The sequence below is a fragment of the Copadichromis virginalis genome, linkage group LG3, assembly GCF_057382275.1.
Source record: "Copadichromis virginalis isolate Kocher_CV1m ecotype Utaka linkage group LG3, C_Virginalis_male_GT1.1, whole genome shotgun sequence".
Lineage (NCBI taxonomy): Eukaryota > Metazoa > Chordata > Actinopteri > Cichliformes > Cichlidae > Copadichromis > Copadichromis virginalis.
Window position 1 is genome coordinate 43,129,094 of NC_140620.1, and position 18,451 is coordinate 43,147,544.

Sequence of the window (18,451 nt, forward strand, 5' to 3'; positions counted from 1 at the left end):
AGCGGCAACAACGTGTCACCCAGAAGCCTCGTTTAATCACATCCTGGCTGTTGTTCGGAGTGAAGTTATAACCTGAATTAACAGATTTGTATCTTTTTCCTCAGCTCTCCTGTGCCCTTTCTTTTAAGGTCACCAGCTCGGGCATCCTTTGTGTCTTTTTTGCACGACCTAACCCGATAAGACTCAGAAGGTCAAGAGGAGACAAAAAAAAAAAAAAAAGGAGTCGAGCATTGTTAATCCTCCGTCTAGCGCTCAAAACACCCCTCCATCTCCATCTCATCTCCATTATGTGGAAATAATATGATAGAGAGCCGGAGGTCGACAGACTACCTCCTTGAGATGAATAAGACAAATCATCTTTTCATTACGGCGCCGAAAAAGAGAGAGAGAGGGGCAGTGAGCAAAGAAGGAAATGAGACAGAATAGGATATGAAGACGGATGGTTCAGTCGCACGAGGGAAGGGGAGGGAGACGTCAGCCTGCAGGTCAGCGGACACTGGCTTTAATCATTGCAATGCGGCGGCGATGCAGTGCAGGACAACACAAAAAGAGGCGACTTCATGGTTTAAAATGTGTTAGTCGATTTTATTTTTGTCTTTGTACAATGAGGAAAAAAGACAGACCCATAATATCAAGAACAAAAAGTGCATGCATGTTTAAAAGAAATAAATAAATAAAAAATGAAATGGGTGACACATCTGCATGGCTCTCCACTCAGGGGAGGGACTTTTGCTTTCTGGTTTTAGTCACGGTCTAAAAACTGAAAGATGACGTCACACTGACAACAAGTAGGCAAACAAACTTTTATGTCTACAACTGGTGGAATTACCCTTTAAAATGTGCTTAAACCAACACATGAATCAGCTGTTACGTGGTAATCGTAGAAAAAGTAAAAAAATTACAACCTTTACTGTGTATTTCTGTTTAAGATCTTCTAGGAATAACCTTTGAAGTTCATCTTCATCAGAAGATAGCGAGAGTGTTCTCTGCCTCTGCAGCGACCCTTGGAAACTATTCTAAATGTCATCAAACTACAGCTTTATTGTTGCACACTGAGGTGTCAGACGTTGTCATTAAAGGTACAGGGGAGCTTATAAAATGTCTTTATGGGGTAAAAAGAATAACTTAACACATCCTTCAGTAGTTCAGCTTCTCCCCGGGTTGTATGATTAAACTTTGGGTGCAGTCAGTGATGCTGACTAGATGGGAAACCTTTGACTTGGGTGAGACCAATACTGGAGTTTTGGGGCAGCTGCATATTTTTGAAGTAAAAAATAAGTTGGTGTTAGTTCAGGGGCCAATCCAGCAGTAAATTCTGAAACTAGCAAAAAGCTTAAACTGCGTCCACAAAGGACGCAACCGGCTCATCACTTTGAAGCTGATCATTGGTCACAAGCAGTAATTTCAGGATATGGTTACCCGGGTAACCCCCTAATGTCTTTGCTACCAGGAAGTATGTCAGTCATAGGTATTCTTTATTCTCATTGGTAGTTGTTTCAGTTGCTCACCTGCATCTTTTGCGTGTAATCTCCTGAAGTTGCCAAGTAGCATTCACTTTCTACAGTTTTTGGTCGTCACGTCGCTGCTAATTGCTTCCAGTCTGCACACAACTCAACTGGAGCGATCGCTCGTCTCTGAGCCTCTACTGTCACGCTGTCCTGCAACATGAGCTGCAGATGCTGCTGAGACTGTTGTAAATACTAAGTCACTGACACCTGCATCATCTTCAATGCGATTTAGAAAAGACGAAAAAAATCTAGACTTTAACTGAAACATCTCTGATATGAACATTGTTGCTATGGGACTACATCAGGTGCTAAACATCAGCCAATCAATACAACAGTTTTAACCACGGGGGAAAACGTCTTAATAACATCTTTCTTTAAGGGGCGTCCACACAGGAAGTGACTAAAAGTGACGTGGAGATGAGAGACGACTGAAAGTCAAAGACACATTGAAAAGTTGGCGGGTCCTGAGTTAAACTTTTCTCTGCCTGGACATTAGCGAGAGAAGCGACTACCAATGAGAGCACAGGAAACGGCTGACTGACATTAGATAAGTTAGTAAAAACATACAACAGGGTTACCTAAGCAACAGGAGCCTGGAACGGCTGCTCATGACCAACTGTTGTGGCGAGCACTTCCTGTGACACCGCTTAACCTTCATGTAAGCACTTTTTTCTATGCTTAAGTGCTTTTAACCTTATTTAAGGGGAACTCGGGGTTCAGCATCCTGTCCAAGGATACTTTTACCTCCAGACCAGTAGAGCCGAGGATAGAACCGCCAACCATCTGATTGGTACATGACCAGGATCACCATTACAGAATCACGATGGAAAAGCGTTACATTTACATTTTTCAAATATTGTATTTGATGACATAACAGCATCACATGAAACTCTGATATAACATCATATTTACGCTGATCTACGTTAGTGCAATGTTCCAGAGACGTCTTTGGTTTGGTGACCACAGAGCAAACCTGCCGAAATTATGGCCACAAGCAACATGATCCACTGTGTTTATAGGCTTTTTGCCCACTTCCTTAGAGGTTAAGAGCAAAGTTAGCATGGCCACAAAAGTGATAGGATAAAGAGTGAAAATGAGTACACACCTCATCTTGCATCAGCCCATGGCACTAGGCCATCCTCACGTACTCACTTTAAGAGGTTACATTCACAATAAGACTATTTCCTTAAAGATGTAACTCACTCAGTACTCTGCTCTACACAGTAAACGATTCTTGATACAGTAAACAGAATGAATCACAGCACCTACCATCTGACCTTTGCCTCGACACACCTGTGCGAGCACAAGCACGTTTAGAAACGAAAGGCACATCTCATTAGAAAGAGAAAATAAGGCTTACATCCTGGTGGGCCTGCTGATAACATAATCCACAATGGATTAAACCATTTGTGCAGTATCTGCTCTCAGGATGGAATATAATAAAGGCAGCTCACGCTACAATACAATAAATCCAGGCTAAATTTAAAAAAAAAAAAAAAAGGCTTTGATAAATTAAGTCAAGGCAGAACGAAGTCGATAAGAAAACAAACAGCCTCATAAAAACCAACAGTTCATACTGAGGCTCACTACATCACAGCGTCGCCCTTTTTACTTTAATGTGTTTACAAAAGGTTTTAACTCAGAATGTGTTTCATACGTGTTCTCTACGCTAATATAACACAACACTGATATAAACTGTATTTTTGTTATTAAGGATACACTATAGCACAAAAAAACAAATCTAGAGTGGGACCAGTGCAGTATGTGTATCAGCTGCTTTCAGTTTGTCTTTTAGGTTTTGCTTTTTCATTTTAATTCTCTGTCACGGTGGTGGAGACCAAAAACGGAGCTAAAAGGAGTGATTACCAGGCTAGACTCCAAATGTATGCTAATATCTTCCAAGTTGAATGTATTAGCAGGATGCTGCACAGGACAAAAAAAAGAACAGAAATAACAGACTAACAGAAAACATCCAGCGAGCGGCTCGTGTCTGAATATTTGAACCGATTTGCTCTTTGACCCGGAGTTCTTATTAAAAGGGACGATCAGGTTGACATGCACTGTGAGGACAGTTTGTCATCCTGTTCATATGATTACAGGATGTGAGAACCTTGCTTTGGTCACGCCTGCTAATGTTCCCGTTTAGTGTCTGGCCACGATATACTCCTTCCTGTTTGGTTAATGATGACCTGAACTGGTTCACAGACCTGTTCCTGGGATTTAGTTCTACAAATAAACCAAGTAATACGTGTTTAAAACCTCCTTGTGAAACTGTAATGCACAAGCATCACGGACCAGTTGCTTTTTGAGGAGTACGGCTGTAGTTTTTGGGAGGGACAGCGCTGGTCGAGCCTCCATCGTTACATCAAGCAGTTGCCCGGCTTTTTTTTTCCCATTTACTTTTTGACACTCCTGGGCGAGGCACTGCTGTCCAGCTACCATTTCAAGTAGACACACCTGAGCCATCTCTACTTGTAAAATCACCACCACCATCAGCAGCAGCAGCGCATCACTCCCTGTGGAGCGACAGGACAGGGGGACGATTCCCGGATCCATCTGTCCCTCCTGCACTGATGTTGAAAGTTCTTATTTGGGTTTAAAAAGTGTCCAGATGTTGCTCCTCTTCTCCTTTTTTAATAGCTGTAAGAAATATAAAAGAATATGTAAACAGCTCTGAAAAATTAAGACACGCGTGCAGCCGATGCAAACACACTTTACCTGGTTTTCTATCGTTTCCCCTGGTCCACGCTGTCTGTCTGCTCCTGGTAGAGAGAAAAATACACAGACTAATTAACACATTGAACAAATAAAATAATAAAAAATTATAAAATCCATCCAAGAAAGATAAAAGTCAACATGAAAGCTGACAGAAAATGAAACAAACACAAAGACCTTTATCAGCAGGAAAAACTGTAGAATTTATGAAAATACAGTTAAATGTTACAAATTTATACCCTCTTTCACATTTCCAAAGCTGTCCGCTGGGACAGAATGGAGTCTTTCCTGGGCCAATCCTGGCCCCGGGCCCTTATGTTTGACACCTTCTAGTTTAGTGCTTTGTGAAGTAGCCCTCATGTCTCGTTCATCAGCATGTGCAGCCAGTTTTAAAGAATGATCGTACTCAAAGACTTCAAAACAAAAAAGTGTTGAGGACTGTGCACTCAGTGTGTGGCGAGTTCACCGATCCACTAATGCAGAAGGAGAAAACCTCTCTCCTTTTCATCTCTGGCGTTGCCTCTGCAGCTGATATTGATATTTCTGCACTTTTGTGTCTCTGGCAACATTTCTCAGAGAGTGCATTGTCTGTATATGGCTGTAAATATACAGAACATATACGTAGCTTTCTTTTTTAAACAGCAACTTGAGCCAACTGCCCCCCGTCAGAGCTGGTTACCCGTCCAGTTCTCATGGTCTGCTGCCAACCTCAATGCTACTGGAGTAGAGAACAACTCGTCAGGTTGCTGTTCATGTTTAGGCACATCGCTTTGAAGCCGATCCTCGGTCACTAGCAGACATTCCAGTCTCTGGTTGCCTAGGTAACTCTGTAAAGTATTTACCACCCATGTCATATGTCACTCGGCGGTATCTTTCACTCTCACTGGTTTTGCAAACGAGCAAAAAAACAAAAACACAGCCATGTAAAACAGAGTCGTGTGACGATTAGCTGTTTACGGCTAGCATCCATCAAGAAGAAATGCTCACATGTGTGAATGAACATTAAATGTGATGATCAAGGATTCACCTTGATGGCTAATTTCACAGCAGGAGCACCACCCACCCGATTTCTCTAAAGACCTTTGCAGTTTGCTGCAAAGCGCCTGAAAGCACCTTTTTTTGTTGTTCACTGTTTGTTTTTGTTTGAAGAATATGAAAACACGTTATCTGCGAGGAAATTTCTGTTGTTTAACGGCAGCAACAGGACGACGCAGCTTCCTGTTCCTGTAAACACTAAATTAGACATCGAAAAGAGACGAGTGGATGCTGCTCACGATCACCTGGAGCACAGCATTTCATAAACCAGACTTCCTGTGATGTAAACAGAAGACAGCAGGCCGGAGGCTGGTCTTCTTTTTTTCTCCAGCTCTGCATGATGAATTTTTTAAAGACTCGTTTATTCGTTTTTTCTTACAGCCACTGCAATAAACAGCATCAGTGAACAGAAACTAAAAACTACTGTCCATGAATGCAGCTTTTACTCCATCTCATTTATTCTTATTGAAAATACTAGAAGTAATATTTCTCTTGTGCCATGTGTTTATATTTATTCACTAGAAGTCTCCATCTGGACCTGAGTGTTTGCAGACTTCTACTGTAAGTGTTGCAGGCATTTTACTGACTTGTTACCTAAAAGCACAAAGTTTAGAGCCGAAATGACAGGTCGCGTGTAGTTCAGTACCTTCAGGCATTTTCTAAAGCTTTCCACAAGGGTTAGGAGTGTTTATGGGAATTTTTTACTGTTCTTCCAGAAGCACATTTGTGAGGTCAGACACTGATGTTGGATAAGAAGGCCTGTCTCACTGTCTCTACTCTAATTCACCCCAAAGGTGTTGGATCAGGATGAGGTCAGGACTCTGTGCAGGCCAGTCAAGGTCTTCCACACCAAATTCTCTTATGTCTTTATGAACCTTTCTTTGGTGCACTGGTGTGCAGTGATGTTGGAACAGGAAAGGGTCATCCCCAAACCGTTCCCACAAAGTTGGGAGCGTGAAATTGTCCAAGATATCTCGCTATGCTGAAACATTAAAGGGCTGAGACCAACTGCTGAAAATCAGCCCCACACCATAGCAGTGATTTTATAAACCTTTGGTTATTGAAGTGACTGAAACAACTAAATGCAATGATGTGGATGGTTGAGTAATATAGTGCATATTATAAAGAGGAATGTGAGATATGTGCACGCATAAATATTTATGGATACATAAGAAACGGAGCTCTTCTGCAGGCAAGACAAAAGCAGAAACAGGTAACATTTTCATCACACACACACACACCTGAGGGGACTTGGATGTTGGTCGACTGTTCGGCTCCACCGCTGTGGGCGATGCGGGGACGCTCCCATTAGAGTCTAATATCAGCAGAGTTCGCCGCTCCCTGGCTGGTTTTTCACACTTTGTCACGCGGAACCTGAGAACGATAGAAGGGTTTGAATGTTTGTGCAGCCTGCGATCCAAATGAGAGAGCTGGTCCAGGTCGCAGGGCTGGCTCAAACCCCTGTTCTTAAGCAGCTGACATGACAATGACTACATATATACAGTAGAGTGTATGAAGAATCATATTTTTACCTAAAAATAAAAGAGAATTTAGGTGGCACTTCATAAATATTATATTTACATGGAAAAATGACCAAGTTAAAAACAGAAAATGGTCTGTTATTGAGTGATCTAGGACAGAAACTCAGGTCATAAGCCATTCTTAGAGCCACACACACACACACACACACACACACACACACACACACACACACACACACACACACACACACACACACTTTCTTGGTTTCTTACTCACCTAAACATGACATCTCTCTCATCCGCCCACTCTAAAGCTTTAATTAAATCAGCAAATGAATATTTGTATCCAGGTCATGCTGACCCCTGTGCATATGGCGCCATTCATCTAAGTGCGCAAATGAAAAGAAACCTCTTCGCATCCCAATCAGCTCTCAGCGGGACATTGAGGAAGGCTGCGTGACGGCGAAGAGGCTGCACACTTTCCCGGCCTCACTGGTGGATTGAGAAATGGTCTCTTTACTTTAAACTGGATCTAGGACACAGCGGCACTAGATTTATGATGGGAGTACACTGCCAGGATTTAATTCTCACTGTGGTGAATTCTTCTTATAATTACTGAAACTAAAAGTCTGGACATTGAACACAAACACAAGAAGAACCAGAAAAATTCCTGCACACTGCAGGATCATTGGGTTGATGATGAGGGTGTCCAAATTCCCTGCACAGACATTGTAAAAGATGGACATAGGTGAACCCGGTGGAGAAGTGCCTTAAAGCTGCATGCTTTGCCCTCATGACCAGTAGGGGGCGACTTGTCCGCCTCAACAGCCCTCGGCTCTCTTTCTGATTACATTATGCGCTCAGTTGCCAGTTTCAGGTCAATACCAGAGCCAGAAAATAGGATTATGTTCATTGACGAACAATTTTTCAATCAAAAGTTGTTCGCCAATGAACATGCAGTGTCTATGGTTTCTCACAGCTCAGTCAGAGCAGCTCCTTGCCATGTCCAGTTTCTAAACAACAAGCAGGCAACAGCGAAAATGCTTGATACTTTTACTTTTTTTTTTAAAAATAAGACACTAACCAGTGACATCACTGTGATTACACCGTTTTATCTGTCTATGGTACCCTCACATTTGTTGCAACATTGTCCGCTGGTTTAAGAAAGCATTTTTGCTAACACCATTTTATTTGCAAAAAACAAATGTGATGGAGAGGGGCGGGTCGCTCGCTTAAAAATGACTTGTCAGCCACAACTCATCAGCCAATAAGCATGTGATATCAGAAACTAATTTTCTTACACACTTCTACAGGACCAGAACTCTTTTTGGAACCACAGCTATCGCCATCTGGTGGCTTTAAGAGAGAATGCAGGTACTTCGGGATTGGCTTTTCCAACCTGAAGCTAGGTCATGTTTTATACTGATTTTCTACAAGGGGACCAAATACACATGCTTTCTGCAAGCAGCTTGATGTCTATTAAATTGTAAGAATAGCTCCTGTCATCGATTAATGCTTTAGAGTTGAGTGAACACTCACTAGTCAACATGACAGTCCTGGTGATATCCTGAATAAGACATTAGAAGTCTGCTTATTAATGTTCGTGTCTCGGTTTTGTGAGGACCTGTGCTGTTAACAGTGGCACGTGGAGCAGTCTGACCACAAGTTTCTGACCTCCCAGTGTGGTATCAAAGTGCATGAGATGCTTGTGCCTTTTAAATGAAGTGTGAATATTTTCGAGAGTTAATGTTTGATTGTTAGCGCCGTGTGTGTGTCTGTGTGCACTCAAGCCTAGTGTCCCTCTGGGGCAAACAGTGTGTCATTTTTCATTTACTTCTGCTAATTAAACCACCTCGTGATGCGATTCTGAGAACATTTTAAAGGCAGGAAAATCATCAAAAGGCAGTAATACACCCAGGCTTGTCCTTCAGTTATGATTCACACACACACACACACACACACACACACACACACACACACACACACACACACGCGCCCACCTGCCTACAGCCAGGACTGTGACCTCCACACAGTTACTGTGTCGCAGCTCTGCTTTGCGGGCTGACGGCTTCCTCATTAGCGGCCATTTCTTCTGGTTGCAGCGGGTGCAGATGTTCTTGTTGCCTCCCAGGCCCCCGATGGTGTGCAGGTGGTTACAGGTGTGCTTGGCTGCTCCCGGGGGCGCCCCCGGCGATACAGGTGTCATTGGAGGAGTGGGAGTGCCGGGGGAGGTGGGGGTGAGCGGAGGACTTGAAGATAAAGGAGGAGAAATGTGTGATCCTCGCAGCTCTTTCTTCAGATTGCCACTTTTTAAAAGCCTTCATGAATTAATTACACAATATTATTGTGAAATGAACTAAGAAATCTTTTATAGGTCAACAACTGTAAACATCCAAAATGTGAGGTAAGAGGAACAAACCCCAACACGAGCTAAAGACTTCGGCCCATTTTACCCAGAGCATTTAAGCTCGCTGGATTCTGCAGTGCTTCCCTTATCGCAGCCCGCCGCTGCAGAAATGACACATCAATATTTCATACTTCAAAACAATTACTGACAAGCTCTTTGAGAACAATCACCCTCAGTGATTATCTTTAAAGTAAAAATGGAAGCAGTTTACTGCGGCTGCAGGTGAAGTTTCAGACACACCATAAGTAAACAATTAGATAAGCCCACAAATAGACGCAACGCAGACGCGAAGGGTGTCGCGTCACATGATGTTTGTCTCCAGCTTCCTCCTCTGAGAGTTTCTTCTTCATTCACTCCCCGTGTGTTCACACACCACTTTGCATTTAATCATTAGTTATTATTAATCTCTGGCTCTCTTCCACAGTGTGACTTTTGTCCTCCCTCCCCTCACACCCAGCCCGTCGCCTCAGATAGCTGCTCCTCCCTGAGCCTGGTTCTGCTAGAGCTTTTAAAAGTAGTTTTTCCTTTCAACTGTCACCAAGTGCTGCTCAAAGGAGGCCATCTTTGTTGAGGGTTTTTTTCTAATACTGTGGAGTCTTTACCAGTGCTGGAACAAAGTTACATATTTGAGTAATGCAGTATTGTAATGCGTTATCTTACTAAATTCAGTAATCATGCTACAGTTAAAATTACGTTGTGACCTGTATTACAAAGATTATCCGTGCCTGGCAAATAGAAAAGAAAAAAAAAAACATGTGTACTTGCTACAATCAGCTGATTTCAGTTCGTGTGTGTCCAGGACAGGAACAGCTGCATTCCACTGCTTCAGCTCTTTGCAAGCCTCTGCACAGACAGCACGCTAACACTAAGCTAGCCAAGAACCCAGAGTGATGGTAAAGCCGAGCACATGCAGACCCCAGCCCAGCAGCCAGAGCCTGAACTTCAACAGGTAACAAAGGCAGTGATGAAGCTTAAAGCCTCAGCTTCTACCTCTTCATGTTTCTATAGTAGAATCAATCGTCGTCTTTGCTTTGTGCTGATACCTGCGCTCATGGCTCTGGTAGCTATGATAGCTGGGATAGGCTTCAGCCCCTCCCCAGGACACTGATAAGGACAGCGGAAGAGAATAGATGGATAAAAAAGGGTCTTTAGACGAGAGTTGTTATTGTTGATGTTGATACTGCACTATATAAATAAAATTTAATTTAATTTAATTTAATGAGCACTATGTACTTTTAAGCCTCAACAAATCTGGTTATTGGGACATTGAAAGCCTTTAATGCCTTTTAAAAATTATTCCAAGAAATGTGACAGCTCATAAACATATGCAGCCACTGCAGATTGAGTCATTGGCCAATAATAGGGTACAAAATGTGATTTTGGTCCACCGGAAGAACAAAAGACGTGATGTTGGAGATAAAGTGACGAGAACAGGAACTGCTGTGGAAAGATGATGAGAGGGACTAAAGGACGGTAGAGAGGTGGTGGAGGACTGATGGCAGGAGAACGGAAGTTAAGCACTGAAGCTGGAGAGGCAGATAGTGAGCTCTGGCGACACTACAGTCAGTCACTCTCCTCCTTGAAGCCTTTTCTCCATCCCTCTCTCCTGCTTCCTCCCTCTCTCCTTCCCCAAGTATCCAATAAATTACCCCCACCGATATCCTTTCTTCCCCTCCTATTCTGCCATCTCTAAGTGATCCACTGGCAGGCTGCCCATCCTGGCTGAGAGCGCGCGAGAGAGAAAGACAGATGTGGGACATAACAGCAGGAGAAACTACCACAGAGAGCCATCTGAGCAAAATGAAAAAGCGAAAGGCAAACTAGGGGTGGAAATATGTGAAGGAAAACATTTGGAGAGAGAACTGAAGAAGTGAGACACATGAAAGTGACGCTGGGGATTGTGTGTGAATTCACAGTTTTCTAGTTTTTTTTCCCTTTTATGTATTTATATGTTTGTTACAGGACACTCGGTGTGACACAGCAGAATACCTCAGTACCTAATCCTTGGCAGATGCAACACGGCTACCATTTATCCACACTGTTTTCTCCCAACAAAAGAAAACACCTTTCCTCTCTTATCTCCTTTCCGCCCAGCACAATATGAAGCGGAGAGAGAAAGATGACAGCAGGAGAGAGAGAGATACAGAGAGGGGGGAAACATACTCCACTAACTCGATTTACTTAGACTCCTACTGTCACAAGCATCTCCTCCTCTAATCCATCTATCTGCCCAACTCCTTCTCCCCCTGTATTAGAGGCAAAGCACCACTACACTTGTTAATGTGCACTCCTCTGCTCATGGCTCTGTATGGACGGAGGTGGGACGGTGAGCGGTGTTTCCCCTGCACCGATTTTCTCTGTTTGAGGTATGATTGCTCCAAGGAGTAAAGACATTAAGTTACAGGCTTGCATGCGACCTCACCAAAATACGTCTGCTAGATTATAGAGGAGTATTAGGCCAAAGCCCATCATCCTGTGTTTGCTGGTTGGGGGAGTCCAGTTGCAACGCTATCAGCAGGAGAGCTACTGGTGCTCTAGCCGTGGCTTGTTTCCCTGCTATCAGCAGCTTTTATTGCACTTAAAGCTACACAATAAGCTCTTATGAACCCCCAGTAATGTCTTTACGTCACCTCCACGCTCCACCGTGTCATAGCTCTTTTACGGGTGGTGGGAGACACTCCATATGCATTCAGGCCATCGGGTTTTATACTACTGGGTGATCCTGGCCACAGGCAGCAAGCTAAAGCTGCTTTAGCTCATAGCTGCCCAGTTTTCACATGGTATGCTAGACATGTCATTTAATCTCAAGAGCAGCTATTAGAAGTGATTTAATGTAATAATTCTTGTCACATACTGTATATAGTGTGATTTCTAGCAGACCAACAGCTTCGTGTTTTGTTAGCCGCAACACACGTTTAACATGGAGACCTGCTATTCAATGAATAATGATAATCTTATGATAAAAAAAAAAAAAGTATGTAGCAGAAATATATCTTTTACCACCATCTACATTGTAAAAGTGAGTGATGAATACACAACAGTATTCTTTCCACATTTACTGGTCAAAACATCTTAGGAAAAACATTTTGAATGTTATTTGAGGCAGCTCAGATCAAATGGCTAAACAAGTTTTGACTGCCGATTCTTTAGATATAGCTTTTATGCTGTGGTGACCTTCAAAAGTAAAGTTAATTCAAATAGTCCAAAATGACCACCAAATAAGGAACTTCAGGTATTTCATAGCACTGCTAAGTGGCAAGACTCAAAGGACTTTAGCTAGCCAACTTAAGCTAACTTAAGCTAGTTAGCATTATGTTATATAAGTTTCTTTGTATTTTCAACTGACCCTAAAACAACTTAAAGGTTTTTAAAACGGGAACTAGATTTCTTTGTTTGCGACATCAAGCTAAAGCTAATACCAAACAAAAGTTTAAATCAGATTGGAGTTTGCTTGGCAGCCTGATTTACACACAAGGGGAACCACAAACAAAGGTAACATCACATTTCAGATTAGAATGGCCCTTTACTATCATTGTACATGTGCAACAAAATCTAATATTTATTCTATTCTATTTTCAAACTACTTTTTATAGAAAAGACATTTATGATGATCAGTTTAGTTGTCATAAAACTGTTTTAATAATGCTACATATTACACTTTTTTTTTTTAACTGTATAAATTACAAAAGTTATACAGCCAATATGCTAATAACTCAGTTTAACAGATTAGACACTATATATATATTAAATACCTTCTAAGGTTCACTAACTTCAAAAGTTACTCTCACTTATTTTGTCAGTTAATTTAATTTAGTTCAATACCATTTTATTTATATAAAGTCAATTCACATCAATAAACACATCAAGATGCTTTGTATTGCTTAGTCAAGTCCCTTCGATACCAGAGAGAAAATCCCAACAATCCCTTTTGGCCAAGCACTTGGTGACAGTGGGGAAGAAGAACTTACCTTTAAGAGGAAGAAACTTCCAGCAGACCCAGGCTAAGAGCGAGGCAGCCATCTGCTAAGGCCAAGTTTTTGTTAACCAACAATTAACTGTGGATTTGATCTATAAATGTCTATAGTTCGATATTTGACCAGAAGTTCAAAGTCTATAGTGAACATTATTCTTCTAACAAGTGATAAGTGGCTCGACTGACTAACCATCCAAAGCTTCTGCTGTTCTTAAGCCTCCAGCATTTCTTATATTTTCACTCTGTTTAATTACTTGATTTTACAGCCAAGAATCTTATGAGGAAATATGTCAGCAGCTCCAGTTACTATGTTTTAATAATCCCACAATACAGTGAAGTGGCGCACAGTGGCTTTTTGGGAATGGTCTCCAGCTACGTGTCCCCAATCGGACCCTGCCAATGTGGATAGGATCAGGAGGAAACTGTGGCCTCATTGCCTTGACTCTTCTTGTCCTGCTCTGCATGCTCTCAGTTCAGACACACTCAGACACAGAGTCTCAAGGAGGCTTATGGTGCCACCTGGTGGTCAAACCAGTTAGTACACAGAGTCTTTGCCCAATTAATTTAAGATGAGCCCAACAAAGACAGAAAGCCTTTTTAATAACAGATGGACTTGTTCTTCACAGCGTGAGATCACACTTACCCATCCGAATCAATGCTGTTTTCATGAATCATGGCATTTAGGGCATCAGAGTTTGCTAAAGAGGGAGAGAGAGAGAGAAAGTTATACGCTTATAAAGACGGGGAAAAAAAAGGGAGAGAGACGGAGGGAGATAAAAGTCGTGTTTGGAATTAGTGAGGAGTACGCTCCAGTGACTTCAAAAGCAGAGCGCTTATTGAAAGATGGCTCGAGCAGATTAACTCTTTAACACAGCGAAACGGCACATCACATGCAATCACTGCTGTACACAGAAGACCTCGGCTGGGTGGGAGGAATCTGCCAGACCGTGAAAACTTTTGTCTGGAGCAAAGTTGCTTCAGAGTGTTACTCGGAAAAGTTTCAAACTTCCACATAACCGTCGAGAATGCAGCCTTCGGAGGTAAAGTTTGAAAAATTCTCACAGTGCGCACGATCAACAGCGCCCGACCTCTGCTTGCAGACAAAGTAGCTCAGGCGTAGATTTACATAATTTGCTCCCAGAGACACATTTCCCCAAGGCCAGGCCTCGATGCATTCACTGACTTCACTAACACACCGCTGTGTACACAGATAAAGAAATCTGTGCAGAGTTTGTGACAAATGAGCTGCACACACACAAACAAACACAGATGACTCATGTAGGTGGACGTAGGAGTTTCATGTTAAGATTTCACATCAGCGTTCACAAACGTCTGCCTCAAACTTCCTCCTCGTGTCATGAAGGAAGCCTCGGTGAACGGATGTTAATTTTAGTGCAAAAACATTATCTACTTGTTTTTGCCAGAAGAAGGCCCTAACATGAGTAGTGGTCAGAAGAAAGAAAATAAAATGTTGGCATATTGTTGGTTCATGCACAGCTCTCTTAATTTCAGTCCTTCCTTTTCTTTTTCAGTCATTCTGTTGTAGATTTGCTACTGTGCGATCATAGTGCATGACCAGTTTGAGCCAAGCTTTAGCTGTCAGACAGACGGCCTCGCATTAGAATAATTTGGTATTCAGAGGAGTTCTTGGTCGACTCAGTGGCTGCCAGGTGTCCGGGTCCTGTGGCTGCAAAACAAGCCCAAATCATCACCCCTGCTCCACCGTGCTTCACAGCTGGTATGAGGTGTTTGTGGTGATATGGTCGATTTGGTTTCCTCCAAACATAGCGCTAGCTAGGTCTTGTGGTTTTTTTAAGATGCAACTTTACAAAGTTAAACATTGTTGTCATGTGCTTTTTAGAAAGAAGAGGGTTTCCCCTGGCAACCTGTTCTGTTTTTCTATTGTAACTAATTGTAATTGTGTTGTCATGAACTTTAACATTTAACATGCCAACTGAGGCCTGTAGAGTCACAGATACAGCTTCTGGGTTTTTGTTTCTCTGAGGGTCTGACCTCAGACTGAATGACTGACAGCTGAATGTTTTCCATTTGTTAATAATCTTTGATGGATATCAAATTGTTTGGAAATGCCCTCATAACCCTTCTCAGACGGATGGACAGGAACAGTTGCTTCTTTAAAATCGTCATCCTTCCTCCTTGCTACTGTGCTAACAAATAGTTAAACACACCTGATGTGCTCCAGAGCAGCAAACTATCAAAACCTCTGCTTTTATAGAGGCGCTCACACTTGCTGATGGTAAATTAATCATGTGTATTTGACTAGCAGCAGTTGGCTAACCTCTAAACTCGTGGAAGTAGTGAACTGTGTACTGCTCCTGAATTTTAGCTTAATTTTTGCTAACTAAATAATGACACCCACTCTGGAAACCAAGTGAAACTAACCTGGAAAAAGGGGTCACTATGTCATCACTTTAGAAACGGATAATGTTCCTTTACGTCTTTTACAAAGTAAACTTTTGGATGAAAAAGGATAATTTTGAGGAAATTATTTTTTTTGTAACCCTTTACAAAACATTCCCTGAAGATCATTGTGAAGATTTCAACTTCAAAGGCAACTTTCCCTGAAAGACTTTCTGAAATATTCCTAGAACATAATCTTGAGGTTAAAAACATGCAGTTATGTGCCTAAATGTGAGGTAAGGTATGTGACACTGCCGAAGCAAACTGCAGTAAACATTTCAGCAACTCTTTAGCTTTCAAACTCTCAAACATCTTCTTCTCTTCTTTACTTGTCTTAATAGTATAGCTGAGTGGTTCTTAAACTGTGGAGTGGGACCCACTACTGGGCGTGGAAAACCAGGTGGAAAATATAAAGTAAAATTAACTTCAAATAATGAAGAACTTTACTTTTAAATGATATCTGACCAACAATACCAATAAAAATGAGTAAAGTTTTTCCACACTGTACATGTTCAAGTACTTCCCACTGGTTGCAAACATGGTAGTGACTTTTCCTTTGTTTGATCAGTAGAGGGCAGTGTTTTCCTTTGTCTGATCAGCCATCAGAGCGGTGCACGCTATAGCATTCAATTCCTCCTCTCTTTATTTAGACTGAAACGGCTGTTGCTGCAAAAATGTTGAGTGGACACAACAACTTCCTGTTTTCATTAGAGAGAGAGGGGGGAAAAAAACAGCTACAGAGATTTCTTTTTTAAATCTTAACCATCGGCCAAGTTTCCATCAGTTGAGCAATGTTGAAGGGTGAGAGAAGGTGTAGTAAAACAGATATTTATAAATAGAGAGCACAATGACGTGCTGACTCCACAGCAGACTGACACAGGTGAGTCACGATAATCAGAATCCTACGAGCATGACTGCTTCATAAAACAGCCGTGAATCAGCTCAGAGCAAACGTACAGCTCAGGACAATGATGGCCAGTCACCAACATGGGACGATACAGCCTTTGTGTATCACAGGATTGGGTCAAAGTGCAATATTGAATTACACTTAAAGAATCAATAGTGACATGGCACATTTTCAACTCTTATATGATATAACTTCTTATAGATGGGTGCTATACGGCAGCGGTTCCCAACCTTTTCTGCACCATGGACCGGTTTAATGTCAGACAATATTTTCACAGGCCTTTAAGGTGTCGCGGATAAATACAGCAAATTAAAATGATACGACCAAGACAAAAACTGTGGTATTTTGTAAATATAATAATAAACGTCATTTCACTGTGTAACTGTGTAACTTTATTAACAGTGTCCTCCAACAACATTGAGAGTAACATCCTCCTCTCTGCCCCTTAATGCTCTCTGGTCGCTATGGTAACGTATAAATATTTCTTTAAAATAAGACACACAGCTACAATTCGGGAAAAGACCCAGGGAAACCGAGTTAACAATAAAAACCGTGAAAACCATAAATTTCACGCCTCAACTCTCGAGACTCACGGACTGGTACCGGTCTGTGGCCCGGGGATTGCTATTTATAAATTCTCTATACAGAGCTTACATTTAGTAAACAACCTGTCATAAAACCAATAAAACAGAAATATTTTACAAGCCTGTCAAAAACTTCTTTAAAACAAAAAATCATATTACAGTGGAACCCCGACTTACGAAATTAATTCGTTCCCGAGGGTCTTTCGTAAGTCGAAGCACCCATCGCCCGTTTTGACTGAGGCGATGCTGAACGATAGGCTATAGGTTAATTGCTAGCTAGAACAACAATACGTCGTCTAAGTGGAACAGCGAAGCGCAAGTACTGAAGCCAAGGGGTTGTCACATGATTCGGAAGGCATTGTGGGCATTGTAGGCTCAGCCAATCAGAACCAGCAGATTTTGTTACACGGGCATTTTGCCGTAACACAGGCAAAAATATTGCCGCTCAGTGCCTTCGTAACTTGAATTTTTCGTGAAACGGGGTATTCGTAAGTCGGCGTTCCACTGTATTATTATTATTCATTAGGCAAATATGCATTTTATATCAAATTTGAGCCGGCACACTGGAATTCTTGTCAGTAATTAATTAAGCACAACATTAAACCAGTAAGACTAATTTTTCGCGTTCGAGAATTCAAGTAAATAATTGTCTCAGTTATGGTGGCGCTCTGATAAATGTGTTAAGCGCTGTGTCCTGCTACCAGTACGTTTGGACAGTGGTGTGAGGTAACAGTGTTGGTGGAAAGTTTGAGCAGCGCTGTCAAAGACCGAGTCCTCTGTCTGCCCTCAACCCTCCAAACACCGGGGTGAACAGCTACTTTTCCAGCCTCTTAGACTACACACGGCGTCCTAACAGCTGGTGCAGAACGCTGCTAACTTTTACTGTATAATCTTCAAAGTATAACCGTCTCTTTCTTCTCTTTCCTCTCCTGCCTCAGTATAATTCTCTGCCTTAGCATTTAAAAGCCTGTTTTGACTCTTAGTTTGTACAGACATATATCCTGAACTCAGACTGGGCTCCGCAAAAAGACTTGAATAAATCCTTTTGTCCTCCTCCGCTGCAAGAGGTAGTGCCACTTCTGTGTTAAACACCTAATTCTTAAAATGCTGATCAGAGCTAACGGCAAATAAATGTCTCAGTCGGTCTGTTTGTAGCAGGAGAGAAAAAAAAAATAGAAAACCTATGAAGTAAATATTTCGTTTGAAAAGTTCCAGATTAAAAATGACCTAAAACTGAACTTTAGACTGAGTCATCTGCATTTTTTCAACTTTTTAAAAAGACCATATCGTGAAAAAAAAACCCCAAACAACCCCAAAACATTTTTGTTCCTTTGCCCTGTGGTGCTAGTTGCCATCCATAGATCGGTGTGAGATGCCAAGTTTTGGAGCCATCAGCTGTCTTCTCTTGAACATAATGGAA

The 18,451-nt window shown here is 41.9% G+C and overlaps 1 protein-coding gene across 1 annotated transcript in view; it reads right to left on the reverse strand.

Annotated features, from left to right (window-relative positions):
- Positions 1-564: 564 nt before the first annotated feature.
- Positions 565-18,451, reverse strand: part of rell1 (RELT like 1) — a 34,440-nt gene continuing 16,553 nt past the window's right edge. Inside the window, exons 4-8 of the mRNA XM_085451186.1 lie at positions 13,763-13,817; positions 8,740-8,988; positions 6,500-6,632; positions 4,227-4,270; positions 565-4,148 (exon numbers count right to left, since the gene is read on the reverse strand). Coding sequence (XP_085307312.1) covers positions 4,235-4,270; positions 6,500-6,632; positions 8,740-8,988; positions 13,763-13,817 — 473 coding nt within the window. The 3' untranslated portion in view covers positions 565-4,148; positions 4,227-4,234. The remainder of the gene's footprint in view (positions 4,149-4,226; positions 4,271-6,499; positions 6,633-8,739; positions 8,989-13,762; positions 13,818-18,451) is intronic.